Raw genomic sequence first — 16,539 nt, forward strand, 5'->3', positions numbered from 1 at the left:
ATTAGAACTTAATTAAAAAGGAAAAAAAAAAACCTTCCTTTGCAATAAAGTATAAAATCCAGAAGCTATAAAAGAAAAATGACAGGTTTGACCTCTTACAATCTTTTAACTACTGTATCCCGGTATATACTCATAAATAAACTTATAAATGACAAACAAGAAGAAAAAATTTACAGTATATTTAGCAAATAGCTAATATTCATAAAAATAAACCTTCAGAGCAATAAAAAAATAAAAGACAATCTAATCGGAAAACTGAAATAGATAATTCATGGAAGAAAAATAGCCAGTAAACATATGAAACAGCAGTATTAACCTAAAAATAGAATGATATTATTCACCTATCAATAGGGAAACATTTTTAAAAACCAATAATATCAAGTGTCAGCAAGGTTAGGAATGAAAGGACAGTCACACTGTTGATGTTTGTGGGAATTTGTGAAGTCATTTTGGATAGCAATCTGGCAGTATCTGGTGAATGTTAAACGAGTACAGTTCTTAATACCTTCCTCGGAGAAATGCTCTGACATGTGAATCAAGAGACTGTTGAACGTTGCCATCAAGTCGATTCTGACTCGTAGCAACCCTACAGAACAGAGCAGAACTGAACCATACAGTTTCCAAAGAGCGCCTAGTGGATTTAAACTGCTGACCTTTTGGTTAGCAGCTGTAGCTCTTAACCTCTATACCACGAGGGTTTCCAAGAGTCCACTGTAAGGATGTTAGTAATAGTAAATATTGGAAATAACCTAACTGGCCACCAACAGAGAAGTGGTTACGTAAGTTATAGTATATTCATACTATGGAACAAAAATTACATGGTAGAACTGTACGCACTGTCGTAGATAAGAACACAAAAAGCCGCTGGAAGGACACACACTAAACTACGGCCAGTTAACTCTGGGGAAAAAAAAAGGACACTGACAATTTTCTCTGAATACTTCTATCCATCCATCTGAATATGCTAAAGGAATAAATTAATGTGCTACTTTTTGTATAATTTTTAATGAGGAAAGACATGTTAAAAGATGCACATATGGGGGGTTGGGAGAAGAGTATTATTTTTCCATCTTAAGCTAGAAGCATGTAAGAAAGAAAAAAGCTACCCCTGACATTGGGAGCTGGCCTGGCACTCACAGCTAGATCCTGGCATTCTACTGAACACATACAATTTCAGAAAACATCAACATCAAACATGCCACCCTGTGACTGTGATGGATCAAGAACAAAAAGTCCACTCCATAATCATGTCTGAGCATAGACAAGATCATGGACAATGTCTAAACCACATCCTCCTATCTTGGCTAATATGAGTGACTGCTGCTGCTTTACCAATTACAGCTTTAGCTTTAGGTGGAAGTTGCCAAGGATTTCACTTTACTTGGATCCACAATCAAAACCCATTGAAGCATCAGTCAAGAAATCAAAAGACCCACTGCAATGGGCAAATCTGATGCAAAAGACCTCTTTAAAGTATTAAAAAGCAAAGACGTCACCTTGAAGACTAAGGTACACCTAACCCAAACCATGGTGTTTTCAATCGCCTCATATGCATGTGAAAGCTGGATGATGAATAAGGAAGACCGAAGATTTGAAGCCTCTGAATTGTGGTGTTGGCAAAGAATACTGAATATACCATGGACTGCCAAAAGAATGAACAAATCTGTCTTGAAAGAAGTACAACCAGAATGTTCCTTAGAAACAAAGATGGCGAAACTACGTCATACCTACTTTGGACATGTTATCAGGAGGAATCATTCCCTGGAGAAGGACATCACGCTTGGTAAAGAAGAGGGTCAGCAAAAAAGAGGAAGATCTTCAATGAGATGGACTGACACAGAGGCTGCAACAATGGGCTCAAGCATACCAATGATTGTGAGGATGGTGCAGGACCAGGCAGTGTTTTGTTCTGTTGTACATCAGGTCCCTATTAGTTGCAACCAACTCGACAGCACCTAACAACAACAACAATCATAGCACACTCCCATTTTCTAACAGCATCCAATCAGAGCAAAGCTCCACTTCCTAAAACCTTCCCAAGTACCTTGCGTAAGTTCAAATCCTTTAACAAGTCTTTCCAAAAATCATCTTACTGAGATGCCCCACAGTTCCTCACAGTGAGAGAGTAATAATCCCAACTTGTTCAAATAACAGGTATGTTCCTAGTGCTCTCTGGCTGGAGGACATTGACACATGACAGATAAACTGATAGAATCTCTAATCTGAAAAGGTAGAAAAAAAAGAGAAACTAACACTAAATGCTTACAATGAGACAGAATTATCCTAGATACCACATATCTTGTTATTTACTTCTCATTAACAGGAAAAGTAGTAGTTATTTCCATTTTACAGAAGACAACACTGAGACCAAGAAGTGGTAAAACTAAGGGAAGGACAACACACAATATGGAAGAAGTCCGTACAACTGAATCAAAGCAAAAACTAAGAAGTTTCCTTGGACCCATCTAAACACTGCGAGGGACAGAGTAACTAGGGGCTGGGGCCTGGGGACCATAGTTTCAGGGGACATCTAGGTCAACTGGCCTAACAAAGTTTATTAAGAATGTTCTACATTCCACTTTGGTGAGTGGCATATGGTGTCTTAAAAGCTTGTGAGTGGCCATCTAAGATACATCTATTGGTCCCATTCCATTTGGAGCAAAAGAGAATGAAAAAATATTAGCCCAAAGGACTAAGGGACCACATGAACCAGGGACTCCACCAGCCTGAGACCAGAAGAACTAGATGGTGCCCAGCTACCACCAATGACCACCCTGGCAGGGAATACAACAGTGAGTCCTGGACAGAACAGGAGAAAAATGTAGAACAGAACTCAAATTCAAGAAAAAAGCCCAGCCATAATGGTCTGACAGAGACTGGAGGAACCCCGAAAACTACGACCCCTGGACATACTGTTAACCCAGAAATGAAAGTATTCCCGAAGCCCACTCTTCAGGCAAAGATTAGACACGGCTATAAAATAAAAAATAATACACATGAGGAATGTGCTTCTTAGTTCAATCAGATGTATGAGACCAAATGGGCAGCTCCTGTCCAAACAGGAGAGAAGGCAGGAACGGACAGGAACTGGTCGAATAGACACAGGGAACCTGGGGTAGAAAGGGGGAGTGTGCTGTCACATTGTGATGATTGTAACTAATGTCACAAAACAATATGTATATAAATTTTGTATGAGAAATTAACTTGAGCTACAAATTTTCATCTAAAGCACAATAAATAAATAAAAGAATTAAACTTGCAAAAAAGAAGTGGTAGAACTGAGAATTAAACACAAATGACTTTGAATCCAGTGTTTTCCTTTTTCCATGGTGTACTTCCCCAGTTGGGTAAGTACTTGATTACCCCAGGGCTATGCAGCAATATGGCAGATAATATAAAAATAAACAAGATCTTTCCCTAGCACACAGGTCACTTAATAATAATGTTATCTGCCAACACGTCGTCCAATTCATAGACAATGGAACCAAGCATTGCCCTGTCCTGTGCCATCCCCATAATCAGTTCAGATCGTACCCTTGTGATCTATAGGCTTTTCACTGGCTGGTTTTCAGAAGTATATTGTCAGGCTTTTCTTCCTAATCCATCTAGTCTAGAAGTTCTGCTGAAACCTGTTTAGCATCATAGCCACACACAAGCCTCCACTGACAGATGGGTGGTAGCTGTGCTAGAGGAGCACCGACCAGAAATCAAACTCGGGTCTCCCACATGGAAGGTGGGAATTCTACCACTGAACCACCAATGCCTCATACAAAATTGCTGATGTTTCTTAAGTGGGTGTTATGGACAAGATACTACATCAAGTAGTCATTTAATCCTTATAACAATCTTTTAAGATAGGTACTAGTATTTTTATAAAATATATTACTAAAAAATGGGAGAAATAGGACTCAAACCGAGGTCTATGAGATTCAAAGTGTGGGCTCTTAACCATCCCATCAGAGTATCCTAAAGCATTTTTATTAAAGGCATTATAATATTAAGACAAAACAGGTATATTATGAAACAAGGTGCAAAACAGGGTTTCTTTGAGATGATCCTTCAGGTTATATCCCCAGACCCTCGAGAGAACAAGTTTACCTTCTAATATTAGAGGTACTTCCTCGGAGGAATTTTTTTTTTTTTTTAAGTACCACACTGTACCATAATATGGTATTTTAGATGAGAAAAACATTTTTTCTCAAAATCAGATGATATCTATGTTGTAATAGTCACATGGTTCAATACCCACTCCTTTGCCAAGGTTCTAAACTCACTGCAAAGACATGTAACTCCGTAAGGCTAGAATTTCAACTCCCTTCCTCCAATGCAACACAGAATTTTTTATACACTTGAACTTTATTACCAACCTCAAAACCCACTAGTTAGTGACTCTGAGAATAAGAGTATGTATTTATAGGATCAAAGCAAATTGTGAGCTTTTTGTACCATACTCCTATATTACCAGTAACTTCACTTTGCCTACAACTTCAGGAAAACACTTGAGTTTAACAGACATGAGTAGAAGTTTCTTAAAGCACTATGTTATCTGCTTCAAAATATTAAATTAAGTTTGTCAGTAACTTATACCCTTAGGAAATTAAACCATAGAAGATTTTATTTAAGTTACCAATAAAGAGGAAGGGACTAGCAGGACCACATTACCTTTTGTTCTGTGGTTACCAGATTCACCAGGAGCAGGAACTTTAACAGGGGTTGTTGAGCTCTGAATGGTCAGTACACTGGGAGTAGCAGTAGTAGAGTTGGCCTTTGGTCTTTGTCTTGGTGCAATTGAGGTTTCTGTTGGTCCAATGGTATCTGTTATTCTACAACAGAGGAATACATTTCACTCCAAATATTGGGATTATTTCTAATTTACTATTCTATAAAGCATCTATTTAATCAGATACATTTTAATTACTATTTAAGATCACCTAAATCCAAGTTCTGGATTCTTCCTAAATCTCAATCTCAAGTATTAATTGTCTTATGAAGACAGGAAAGTAAACAAAGCAAACCTATTCTTCCTAAAACAGTATGCTACCATCTATAGCCTGCCACTGAAGGTGGCAGAAAATGAGTACCATCCCAGAGACTGCTCTTAAGAACAGAAAACGAGATTGAAAGGAAACAAAGAGAAGTCTCCTTCTAAGGCTTTGGTCAAAATCTAGAGCCAACTCTCTAAATGCATGAGAGAACTAAAAATAAGAAACAACAAGAAACAGTCTCCCTCCCCTAGCTTGTATCCTCAACCTAAGAAAAGAAAAGACTTTTGCCTCAGGGCATGCAAACTAGAAGAGACCAAAATTTTTAACAGGTGAAGCCACCTGCTCACATTCAACATCTTAAATCTCCAACTCTGCTTTACTTAGAACGCTAAAAGTAAAATGGATTTTTGCCCCTAAAAGTAGATGGTCAAAAGATTAAGTACAGTTTTGAAAGAAAGAGATGCTAACTAATTTGAAAAGACACATACATTTGATTTCTCTTTAAAAAAATTCTGAACGTATACATAAACTTTGCTGTTTATAAATTCAACACAAAAACTCAATGCTTTTTAATACTTATGCTCACTTTCCAACAGAATTTGCAACAAAATCTCTAACTACCATGTTCCCTTAGCATATTTTCAAATGACTGAATATTTTGAGATTTTACATACATGTGACTTACCAAGCACACATATGCTGCATATGGGGAGTCTTGTCTAGGACTGCACAATCTACAGCTCTTTCCTAATATCTATATGCACCACAAGAGGGAGCCCTGCTAACAACTATTCTTCTGAGAAGGAACTGAAATGGAATCAACGGATTTTAGAAAATCATAGAAATTTACCACATGTATGTTTTTTAAAGATATTTGTGTTTTAGATGATGGTATAAGTCATATGAAAATGAAACTGAAAGTGAAGTGAAGACCATGAAGATTTATTATGTACTCCTATCAATTATACCTCATTTTAATGATAATCAATTATTCCTTGAACTCAAATTATGAATGTGACACTAAACCCGACACTGTACTCCCTAAACGCAAATGACTGGGGGGAACATTGTGCTCAATCTTTCTATTTACCTATCCATTCTTGGTGGGGCTACAGGCCGAACTGACCCTGCCTTTTTCATGCTATATACAGCTCTTAGAGATATACAATACCTATGGCATATCAAAAGTTCTAAAAAGCATACTCAAAGTTCTGCAGGCTTTGTTTAATTCAGCGTTTTCTATTTTACCAACATACCAATATTTGTTGCAAGTTTATTGATATCTAGCAGAACAATGCACAAAACTAGTTTTGACAAATACTACTGTAGAGAATACAAAGACAATCCCTGTCTTCAAAGAATTCACAGTATAATAGGAAGATATGGCACACATTTGTGAAATGTAACAAAATATAAGACAGCAAAAATAATCAGAGCCAAGCAAGCACTGCCAAGAGTTCCACAGACAGTAATTCTACCTTTAAGCTAATTTGATTAGAGAAGGCTTCAGACAGGAACTGGATATTTAAATATATATATATGATTTCATTAGACAGTGAAAAAGAAGCTAAGCATTCTGAGTGAAGGAATGGGAAGAAAATCCCTGGACAAATCATGCTAAGTGAAGACACAAATTGATTCAAATGAAAAATGGAGTGATTACTGTCATCAACACTCTGGCTTAGCCTCATCGGGACTATGACACGGCAGTCACAGAGCTGTTTTCTCTGCTTCCCCTTTCCTCCACACTATCATCTGAACAGTCTTCCTAAAACACACATCAGACTGTGTCTCTCTCCTGCTTCAAATCCTTCAATATGTTTCCAACTGCCAAGGCAGTGACAGATAAGGGCCACATGTGTGACAGTCCCAAAAGCAGATGTAGATTTCTCTTTTTTTTTCTTTTTGAGGTGGAAACAGGGGGCATGGTTTAGGAAGTGAAGCACAGTGCCATAGATGGAGGCAAACCCAGTAGATAATATTCACAAAAGTTTTTTTGAAAACTAGCTATTTAAAGATTTTTTTCCAAAAAAAATCTTTTAAATAAAAAGGATTTTTTTTAATTAAGCTTTATATTTATATACATTTAGATTTTTTCAACATCTTCACTAACACTATTAATGAAAGGAATAATTTTATATTATTGCCCCAAAAGTAGAAATGAACCTTATTTTTCTTAATATATGTAACACACAGATTTAACATACTGCAGAGTGTCCTCATATGGGTCTATCAATTATATGGGTAATTGGTTACTTGTCTATCTTCATTAGAATGTGAACTCTTTGGGAATAAAGACACTTTTCTCCAGAATCCATATTTTGTATTTAACGGATACATGGACAAATATATTTTGTGCATTTTATATGTCAAATAAAATACTTTGTATAAGTGAGATATAATACAAAAAGCCATGACCAAGAAGCTCTCAAAATGGAGTATTACACCCGCCTTATAATCTAAGAATACAGCCATGCTTATTAATTTTTAAGCTCAATAAATGCGTAAGGAAAAAAGGAATCAAACATTCACAGATTTGGGTCTTAACCTACATAATACAAGTTAAACACATTGATGCAGTAAATTAACTATGAAAAATAAGACATAAAACATTATAATATTGCACAGTCTTAAAAAATATTAGAGTTAAGGCCAGTCATTATAAATTCTACATAGTGTATATTCTAAATACTCTAAAATTGTTGTATACAAGAATTATTTTTTCTTTCCATAAATTAAAACAATACTAGCTATAAACTCAAAACACAAAATTTCATAAATTAGAGTTGCCATGTGATGACAATAACGACAATCTTCTCCCAATAAAGAGACCCATTGTAACATCCCCAGTTACACAATCCCTTCTTTATTGCTAAGAGCAAGCAGTTCAAGTGGGACTGATGTCAAATCCTGTATCCAATATAAAAAGTTTATTTTGTACTCGTTATCTACACCCTACACAGCATGCAATAAGCAACACAACATTTTTGTGGTGAAGATAACATTCAATCAATGACATCTGGTAGCATTAAAAATGAGAATTATAACTTTTTAAAAGATGCCTACTCAAATTTCAGGGTAGCTTTGCCTACCTGGCTTTTATTTGGCTTTTCCTAGCAGCTGCTTCACTAGCAGTCATCGGTTCAGGAAGAACTGAAGGAATAGATGAATGCTTGGAAGAAAAAAATAAGACTTTTCATTTTAGTTGTTATTTTAATACCAGGAAGCTTTTTAAAAAGCCATGGGTATGTTCTTGAACTTAAAAAGTACTGTGAGATACTACTACTATTTTCACCTTAGATACCTATAAATTTTTAATCAGCAAATATCATTGCATGTTATATAAATGTCATGTTCCACAGAAATCCTTAGAAAATAAGCAGAAGACAAGAACATCATTGTATCCCCTTTACAACCGGGTGAATCTCAGGTAAAAAGATTATATTACATCTATAAAATCAATGACTATTTTGCACTTTGCAAAAAGAAGCACACGGAGAGCATATGAGTAAACTGTTGTTTCTAAATACTATAGCTAATTTTCATAACACTGCTTATAAGTGTGAAGGAAACAAGGGCAGAAGGCCTTATTCATCTGTTACGCCCTAGTGTTTGGCTCATAGTAAGTGTTCAATAAATGTTAACTGAATGAAAAGCTAAAAATCCACAGATAAATGATGAAAAAAGATACTTTCATTACTAGAATGTTAGAACAGCATAACTTGAAGCTTCAACTACAAAACTACTACATCGAAATAGTAAACAAAAAGGAAGGGCACCACCTCTCTCCTTAGGAATGCCTATAAGAGCAAATCAGGCCAGAATGATCTTTACAAAGCTGAGAATGGCTTAAAATCAGTAATGATTCCAGCAACCCATACTGGAACTGGGAGAGAATTGCCATACACAGTTTATCTGAGGTAGTTAAGTACACTGTACAGAAACTGAGTAGAAGTCAAAGCCTCTGAATGACGTTAGCTACTAAAAACATGCCTTCCATCAACTAGGCACTGGGCTTCTGATTATTTTAGTCCTCAATCACTGTCCATGTTTCATAGGAAAAGAAACTGAGATTAACCTCCCAAAAGACACAAAATCATCAGTCACCGATAAAATAAGAATGGAATCCAGGTCTCTCCAGTTAAAATGCCTGTGCTCTTCACACCAAGGGTTCCCAAACTTTCTCAGTTTACAGAGTGCTTAGTGCCTCAGTTATTTTTCATGGCACAATGAGCAGGGGGGGACCTAGCAACCCTGTTTATTAAATGTTTAGGTCCAAGCAACTTAACAGTAACAGTTCATGCAGTGTCAGACAGATGTCACTACGTTTCCCTAAAAACACAAAATACCTTGCTGTGCCCCTGAGTCTACTGCAGCTCACGGGGCACCTCAATGCATAGTTTGGGAACTGGGGCTTTACACCGAAAATACTAAGCACAAGCACACTATCAGACTGCCTGTCCTGAAGCCAGTAATTCTGGAAATATATGTATCCACACACAAGGGAATGAACTTTAAATTCAGAGTCTACTTAGAAACCTACTTACATTGATGTTGGAGACCGGACAATCCTTTTTGGCAAATTTAAATGCAAAATAGGACACTTGAAATATATCAGGTCTACGCTCTGGATCTGGTTCAAGCATGAACCCTATAAGAATAAATCAAAATATTAAAAATTTTACTGAATAAAAAAGTTATTTAGGACACACTGTAGGAATAAAAACATTTTTTTCTATTCCAATATCACTAATGATTCTAGTGAATTTCATGAATATTTTTAAAGAAAATTCAGAAATCACTACTTGTATACAAAGTTAAAGCATTATGCCAAGCGAAAAGCAGACTAGTCTTAGAACAGCTCTGCACCAAAGATATGACAAACATAATTATTCTCTTAAGGAAAAGAGACAAAATAAAGTGAGGTTAGGCAATACTGGGGAATTATTCAAGGAAGTTTCAGGGCCACAGCAGGAGTCTCTAGTCTCACTACCATCTATAATACCTCTAATTTTTTTTAAATGATCGTAAGTCATTGTGGGGGAAAAAAGGCTAAACTGCACGCATTATATTCTATCTAACAAAGCAGTACAGGATCAACACTATAGTTTTCCATAAACATGCTTTCTTCCCATACCAATGCTAACAATATTCACTAGTCACTACAGTACCATGTTTTAATATACTATACATATCATGTTCAGAAGAATGAGAAGAATTTTAAGGTTCGACTATGTACAAATTATGAACCGATTTCTATTACGCAACCTTACCATCTTGAATGAAATGCCCAACCTTTTGTCTAAAAAAAACGACGACTACACCACTGTCTATTTCTTGGGAGACTTCTGTTAATTCACAATTTTTACACGGCTGACGTACATTGTTGTTGCTGTTCCGGCTCATAGCGACCCTATGTACAACAGAATGAAACACTGCCCTGTCCTGCACCATCCTCACAATCATTGCTGTTTCAGCCCACTGTCGCAGCCACCATGTCCATCCATCCAACTGAGGGTCTTTATTTCGCTCACCCTCTACTTTACCAAATATCATGTCCTTCTCCAGAGACTGATCCCTGATAACATGTTCAAAGTATGTAAGACGAAGTCTCACCATCCTCCCTACTAAGGAGGATTTTGGCTGTACTTCTTCCAGCACAGATTTGTTCATTCTTCAGACAGTACATGGTATATTCAATATCCTTCACCAACAGCATAATGCAAAGGCATCAATCTTCTTCAGTCTTCCTTATTCATTGTCCAGCTTTCTCATGCATATGAGGCGAATGAAAATGCCACAGCTCACATCAGGTGCACCTTAGTCCTCAAAGTGACATTTTTACTTTTTAATATTTTAAAGAGGTCTTTTGCAGCAGATCTGCCCAGTGCAATACATCATTTGATCTCTTGACTGTTGCTTTCATGGGCGTTAACTATGGATCCAAGTAAAATGAAATCCTTAAAAACGGTATTTTCTCCATTTATCATAATGTTGCTTATTGGTCCAGGTGTGAGGATTTTTGTTTTCTTTACGTTGAGGTGCAATCCATACTGAAGGCTGTGGTCTTTAATCTTCATCAGTAAGTGCTTCAAATCCTCTTCACTTTCAGCAAGCAGTCATCTGTGTATCTCAAGTTGTTAACGAGTTGTCCACCAATCCTGATGCCGCATTCTTCACGTAGTCCAGTTTCTAGATCATTTGCTCAGCATACAGACTGAGTAAGTACGGTGAAGGAATATAACCATGACGCACACCTTTTCTCATTTTAAACCACACACTATCCCTTGTTCTGTTTGAGTGACTGCCTCTTGGTCTATCTACAGGTTCCACATAAGCACAACTAAGTGTTCTGGAATTCCCGTTCAATGTTATGCATAGTTTGTTATGATCCACACAATCAAATGCCTTTGCATAGTCAGTACAACACAGGCAAACATCTTTCTGGTATTCTTTGCTTTCAGCCAAGATCCATCTGACATCAGCAATGATATCCCTTGTTTCACATTCTCTTCTGAATCCAGCTTAAATTTCTGGTAGTTCCATGTCAATGTACTGCTGTAACTATTTTTGAATTATCTTCAGCAAAATTTTACTTACATGCAATATTAACGATATTGCTCAATAATTTCCACATTCTGTTAGATCACCTTTGGAATGGGCATAAAAACAAATCTCTTCTGGTCATTTGGCCAGGTAGCTGTCTTTCAAATTTCTTGGCATAGATGAGTGAGCACTTCCACCGCCACATCCATTTGTTGAAACATCTTAATTGGTATTCCATCAATTCCTGGACCCTTGTTTTCCACCATTCTCTTCAGTGCAGTTTGGACTTCTCCCTTCAATACCATCAGTTCTTGACCATATGCTACCTCCTGAAATGGCTGAACATCAACCATTCTTTTTGGTGTAGTGACTTTGTATACTCCTTCTACCTTCTTTTGATGTTTCTTGTGTTGTTCAATATTTTGCCCATAGAATTCTTCAATATTGCAACTTGAGGCTTGAATTTTTTCGTCGGTTCTTTCAGCATGGAAAATGCCAAGAACGTTCTTCCCTTTTGCTTTTCTAACTCCAGGTCTTTGCACATTTTATTATAATACTTTGTCTTCTCAAGCCACCCTTTGAAATCTTCTGTTCAGCTCTTTTACGTGATCCTTTCTTCCTTTCACTTTAGCTACTCTACATTTAAGAGCAACTTTAAGAGTCTGTTCTGACATCTGCTTTGGTCTTTTCTTTCTTTCCCATCTTTTAAATCACCTTTTACTTTCGCCATGTATGATGTTCTTGATGTCATACCACAGCTCATCTGGTCTTCAGTCATCAGTTTTCAACGAGTTGAATCTATTCCTGAAATGATCTCTAAATTCAGGTGGGATACACTCAAGTTCTACTCTGGCTCTTGTGGACTTGTTTTAATTTTCTTCAGTTTAACCTTGAACTTGTATATGAGCAAATAATGGTCTGTTCCACAGACAGCACCTGGCCTTGTTCTGACTGATGATATTTAGCTTCTCCACCATCTCTTCTCACAGACGAGATCGTAGCCTATTTGATTCCCGTGTACTCCATCTTGCAAGGTCCACGTGTATAGCTGCCGTTCATTTAGCTGAATAAAGGTATTTCCAACAAATACATACATACACAATGACATATATTCTCAAGTCTATTAACTAAAAAATTCACATTCTGTTAATCTATTTCCATGTTCTAACTCTCCAACACATTTTACTATCTAAAATTCAAGTAACAGGTAAACATTTCAAAAGAAGGTGTTTCTCTAGGGAAACAATCATAATTTAGGCTAAAAACAAAAACAATTAGTAAAATGAAAAAAATGCACAAAGTACTGCTTCATTAAGTTCTTATAATGTTCAAATCATTTTTTAAACTTATTTGAAATGTAAAATTTACAGCATTAGTTAAATGATGTTCTGAAGTTTGATAATAAAAAAGCATAGATAGATCAAAGCATAAAATGATTAAGATAAAATTATAAATCCAAATGAATTAAATCTTCCCTTCAAATTAAAGTAATATTTTGAACAAAGAATATGCAACCTATTTCCAACAGAACGATACTTTCGTTAAAAACACAATTTGTGGCAAGTGACACTAAGTAAAAAAAAAAAAGGATTTTATTTTGGAGAGTCTGAGTTCAGTTTTTAAAAAAATACAAAAACTCGGCATGTAATCTGATTTTATATATTTTAAAATGCTAATGTATATCACATAATATTGATTTTTATAACTGTATCACCACTGTTAGAGTGAAATAATTTAAAGCATTTTAATTCTAGTATCTATTAGTTTATATTTAACCTCATTCCAGGAAAGAATTGAGGAATCTACAAGATTTTTTTTTACCCCCCAAAATATATCACATTTTATGTTAATACCAACAGTCATTTCATCTAATATTTAAAAGTAACAAACAACATGAAATGGGGATAAATTTAAACATATTCTAACAATAAATGCTTTTCATATAATTTAATAAGCAAATCAAGTGACTTATCAAATTCACACTTACAGTCCTATTTTTCTATTATTTGGCCTTTAAAAGATAATTTCAACAGGAGTTAATTATAATCATTTATTCATATAAAGGATTTGCAGTGGCATAATGCACTATAAAGTTTCCTAAATATGTGTGAAAATTAGGACTAGTGGGAAAGTAATGGTTAAAAAAAAGAAAAAAAAAATTAAAAGAACGAGGCCAGTAAAGAAACTGCATATGATTTGGTCCTATAAATGTAGACCAAACATTCAGCTCTCCACTTTCTAGCTGTCAACACAAATAGGGCACCATGATCCCTTACATGAACCTGAGTGTCCTTAACACAAAAGCAAACCAAGTGCTCAGGAAAAGCACTGTTCTTGATACTGAAAGCAGGGAGCAAATTCTCTCTCAGGTCCTTCTAAAGATGGCTCACACAAAATGAATAACATTCTTAAGGAATTGCAATGTATGACATAGGGCCATATCTTATAAACTTTTACTGTGTGAACCAGTGTCATAACACCTAACTGCAGTTCAGTAAAAGAAATCTTAAAGGGGTAGAGAACGATATGGTTTAAGTACACACTTCTCTGGTGGCCTAGCTTAATCAAGGAAAATTTAGTATCTAGAGAGAAACAGAATGATCCTGAATTTAGGCAATTCTGTACAGCTTTTTTCACAATACTTGGGAAACAATGAGGGGAAATAAATTTTAGATTTTATGTTTTCTAGCCAATACATGCACAGGTAATTTTATCTTTGAACTTAAGCAAAGCACCACATCCTCTAACGATTAGGCAGCCAGGACGTGGGTATAACATGAGCAAAGGGACTTTCAACTCCCTTGGCTCATCCATGTGGGAATACATCTTGCTAGAGTCAGTTTAGTTTGTCTAACTGCACTGATCCCATTTATGTGACATAAAATCAATTTAAAGGGTCATGACTAGCGTTTATTTTAATGAACTAGATTAGAGTATATCACTGTAATAAGCATAAGCAATATTTCACAAAACTTTTTTCAGTTATACATGTACTGTGTGTGTGCTGGATGGTAACTAAACATGTACTTTTTACTGTGGATCACAGTCAAAAGGGTCTGAAGAACACTGTGCCAGTGTATTACCACGATCTCTCTCTAATTCATTGTTCCCCAAGGAAAAGCTAGTGCTTTGTCTAATCGTTAAGGCTGGGAAAAAAGCAGCACCTGCATGCTTCAACCTCTGATGCTTTCTTTCAGGAATGTTATTCTCAGGACATATATGTTCTCTGCTAAAGCATGTATTGTAAGCAGCCTGCCTCTGTGGATGAAGCTTATACTTTTCCAGCACTGCCAAGAGTGAGTATGCATAAATTTAGGGGCTAAGTACAGATTAGCAGACCCAGTTAGCTTCAGAACTAAACTTTGTTCTACGATCTGCTTTATCAATACTCAAGTTGACAGTTTAATCTGATGAGTTCCTGTGTCCCATCTCTCATTTGGTTTTAAACTCAAACTATGAAGAGGCTACCACAAAAAGAACATGGTTACATTTTTATCTCTAAATATCTTTAAACTGGGTATTATAAGCCATTAACAGAAAAAAAACTCAATTAGGCTATCTTCAAGCATTTAATTGTAAGTAATATAATTTCCTAAATTCTCTAGGACAATGGGTTATGAAATATATACCCGGAAAAGTAACCGATATAATCTGGAGCACAGAGGTATCAGCTCTAAGGCAGCTGATCAGTGGGGTGTATCTACCAAGAATGACAACTTCAGTTTTTAAGCAGTTGGTCCAAAGTCATTTTCTCTTACAATGATTAGACTGCAAGCATAATGCTTTATTAACTTCTAGTTTATGGTAATAAAACCATATCATCTACAAAAATGTGCTCCTGGAGGAAAGACATGGATGAGGGAATATATGTATCTACTCCATCCAAAAATAACGAGTGACTAAAAGTTAAAAAAATAAAAGGCAAGGAAGCTAGAATACATCCTTGTTTTCTCAACTTAGAAAAGATTATCTGACAGACATATGGACACCTATGTTCACTGCAGCACTATTCACAGTAGCACAAAGACAGAAATGACCTAATTGCCCATCAATGGATAAGTGGGTTAATAAAACGTGGTACATATGAACCATGGAATACTATGTCGTCATAAAGAATGATGAGTCCTCGAAACATAAGGTGGATGAATCTGGAGGTGAAATAAGTATATGCTGCCCAGCCTCTAATACCTGGAGCTCTGGTGGCGCAGTGGTTAAGCATTCGGCTGTGGCATTCAAATCCACCAGTCACTCCTTGGAAATCCTATGGGGCAGTTCTACTCTATCTTATAGGGTCCCTATGAGTTGGAATTAACTCGACAGCAATGGGTTTGGTTTTTTCCGGCTCTCTCATACCTTCCCATCAACAGTATTTTCCAATGAGAATACTCAAGAGTCTCTAAGATACTGCAAAAACCCTAATGAAATCCTCAGTTCATTTGTGATTAAAATTCATACTTAGTCAATAAAATAGTGTAACAGCTCCACTGATTTACAAAAAGGGCTCTAATAAAAGGTTAAACTTCAATTAGCCAGAACATTCAACAGCCAAAGTATATTCCTCAATCTATTCTTTGGCTATTCAAATTAATGTTTTTTCATGCTTTCAATACCCTAATTTTTAGACAATGAAGGGTGAATGGGTAAGGGTCTAGTGTTTGTTACAATGCATTTTAAAGGTAATTTTGCTACTAAAAATAAATTCACGTTCTGTAAAATGGCACGCTATAAGCAAAGCTTATGTGAAAATAAGGTTGAGGCACACCATTTTACAACTGCACAACTTTGTCACCAGAACACTGACAAAAACATTAACTGGTACCTGGGAAGGTAATTTGGACTACCCAGGAGGTAGTTCAATTTGGCTAGTGGCTGCCACAAGGATACAAAAACACATAAACAACACTGGGAGGTGCTCAACCAATGACAATGGAAGTGGAGCTCTGAGCTAATGAGGCTGTCTCGAAGGGACAGGCTTAGTAGGCTCTCACAGAGAGCCACACAAAACTGA

General features: G+C 36.3%; 1 protein-coding gene across 3 annotated transcripts in view; it reads right to left on the bottom strand.

Annotated features, from left to right (window-relative positions):
* Positions 1 to 16,539, bottom strand: part of BMP2K (BMP2 inducible kinase) — a 141,608-nt gene that overhangs the window by 51,707 nt on the left and 73,362 nt on the right. For all 3 annotated transcript variants that reach the window (XM_023553330.2, XM_003414132.4, XM_023553331.2), the window contains exons 8-10: positions 9,533 to 9,636; positions 8,078 to 8,157; positions 4,663 to 4,823 (exon numbers count right to left, since the gene is read on the bottom strand). In XM_023553330.2, coding sequence (XP_023409098.1) covers positions 4,663 to 4,823; positions 8,078 to 8,157; positions 9,533 to 9,636 — 345 coding nt within the window. The remainder of the gene's footprint in view (positions 1 to 4,662; positions 4,824 to 8,077; positions 8,158 to 9,532; positions 9,637 to 16,539) is intronic.

This window comes from Loxodonta africana, chromosome 5, assembly GCF_030014295.1.
Source record: "Loxodonta africana isolate mLoxAfr1 chromosome 5, mLoxAfr1.hap2, whole genome shotgun sequence".
Taxonomy (NCBI): domain Eukaryota; kingdom Metazoa; phylum Chordata; class Mammalia; order Proboscidea; family Elephantidae; genus Loxodonta; species Loxodonta africana.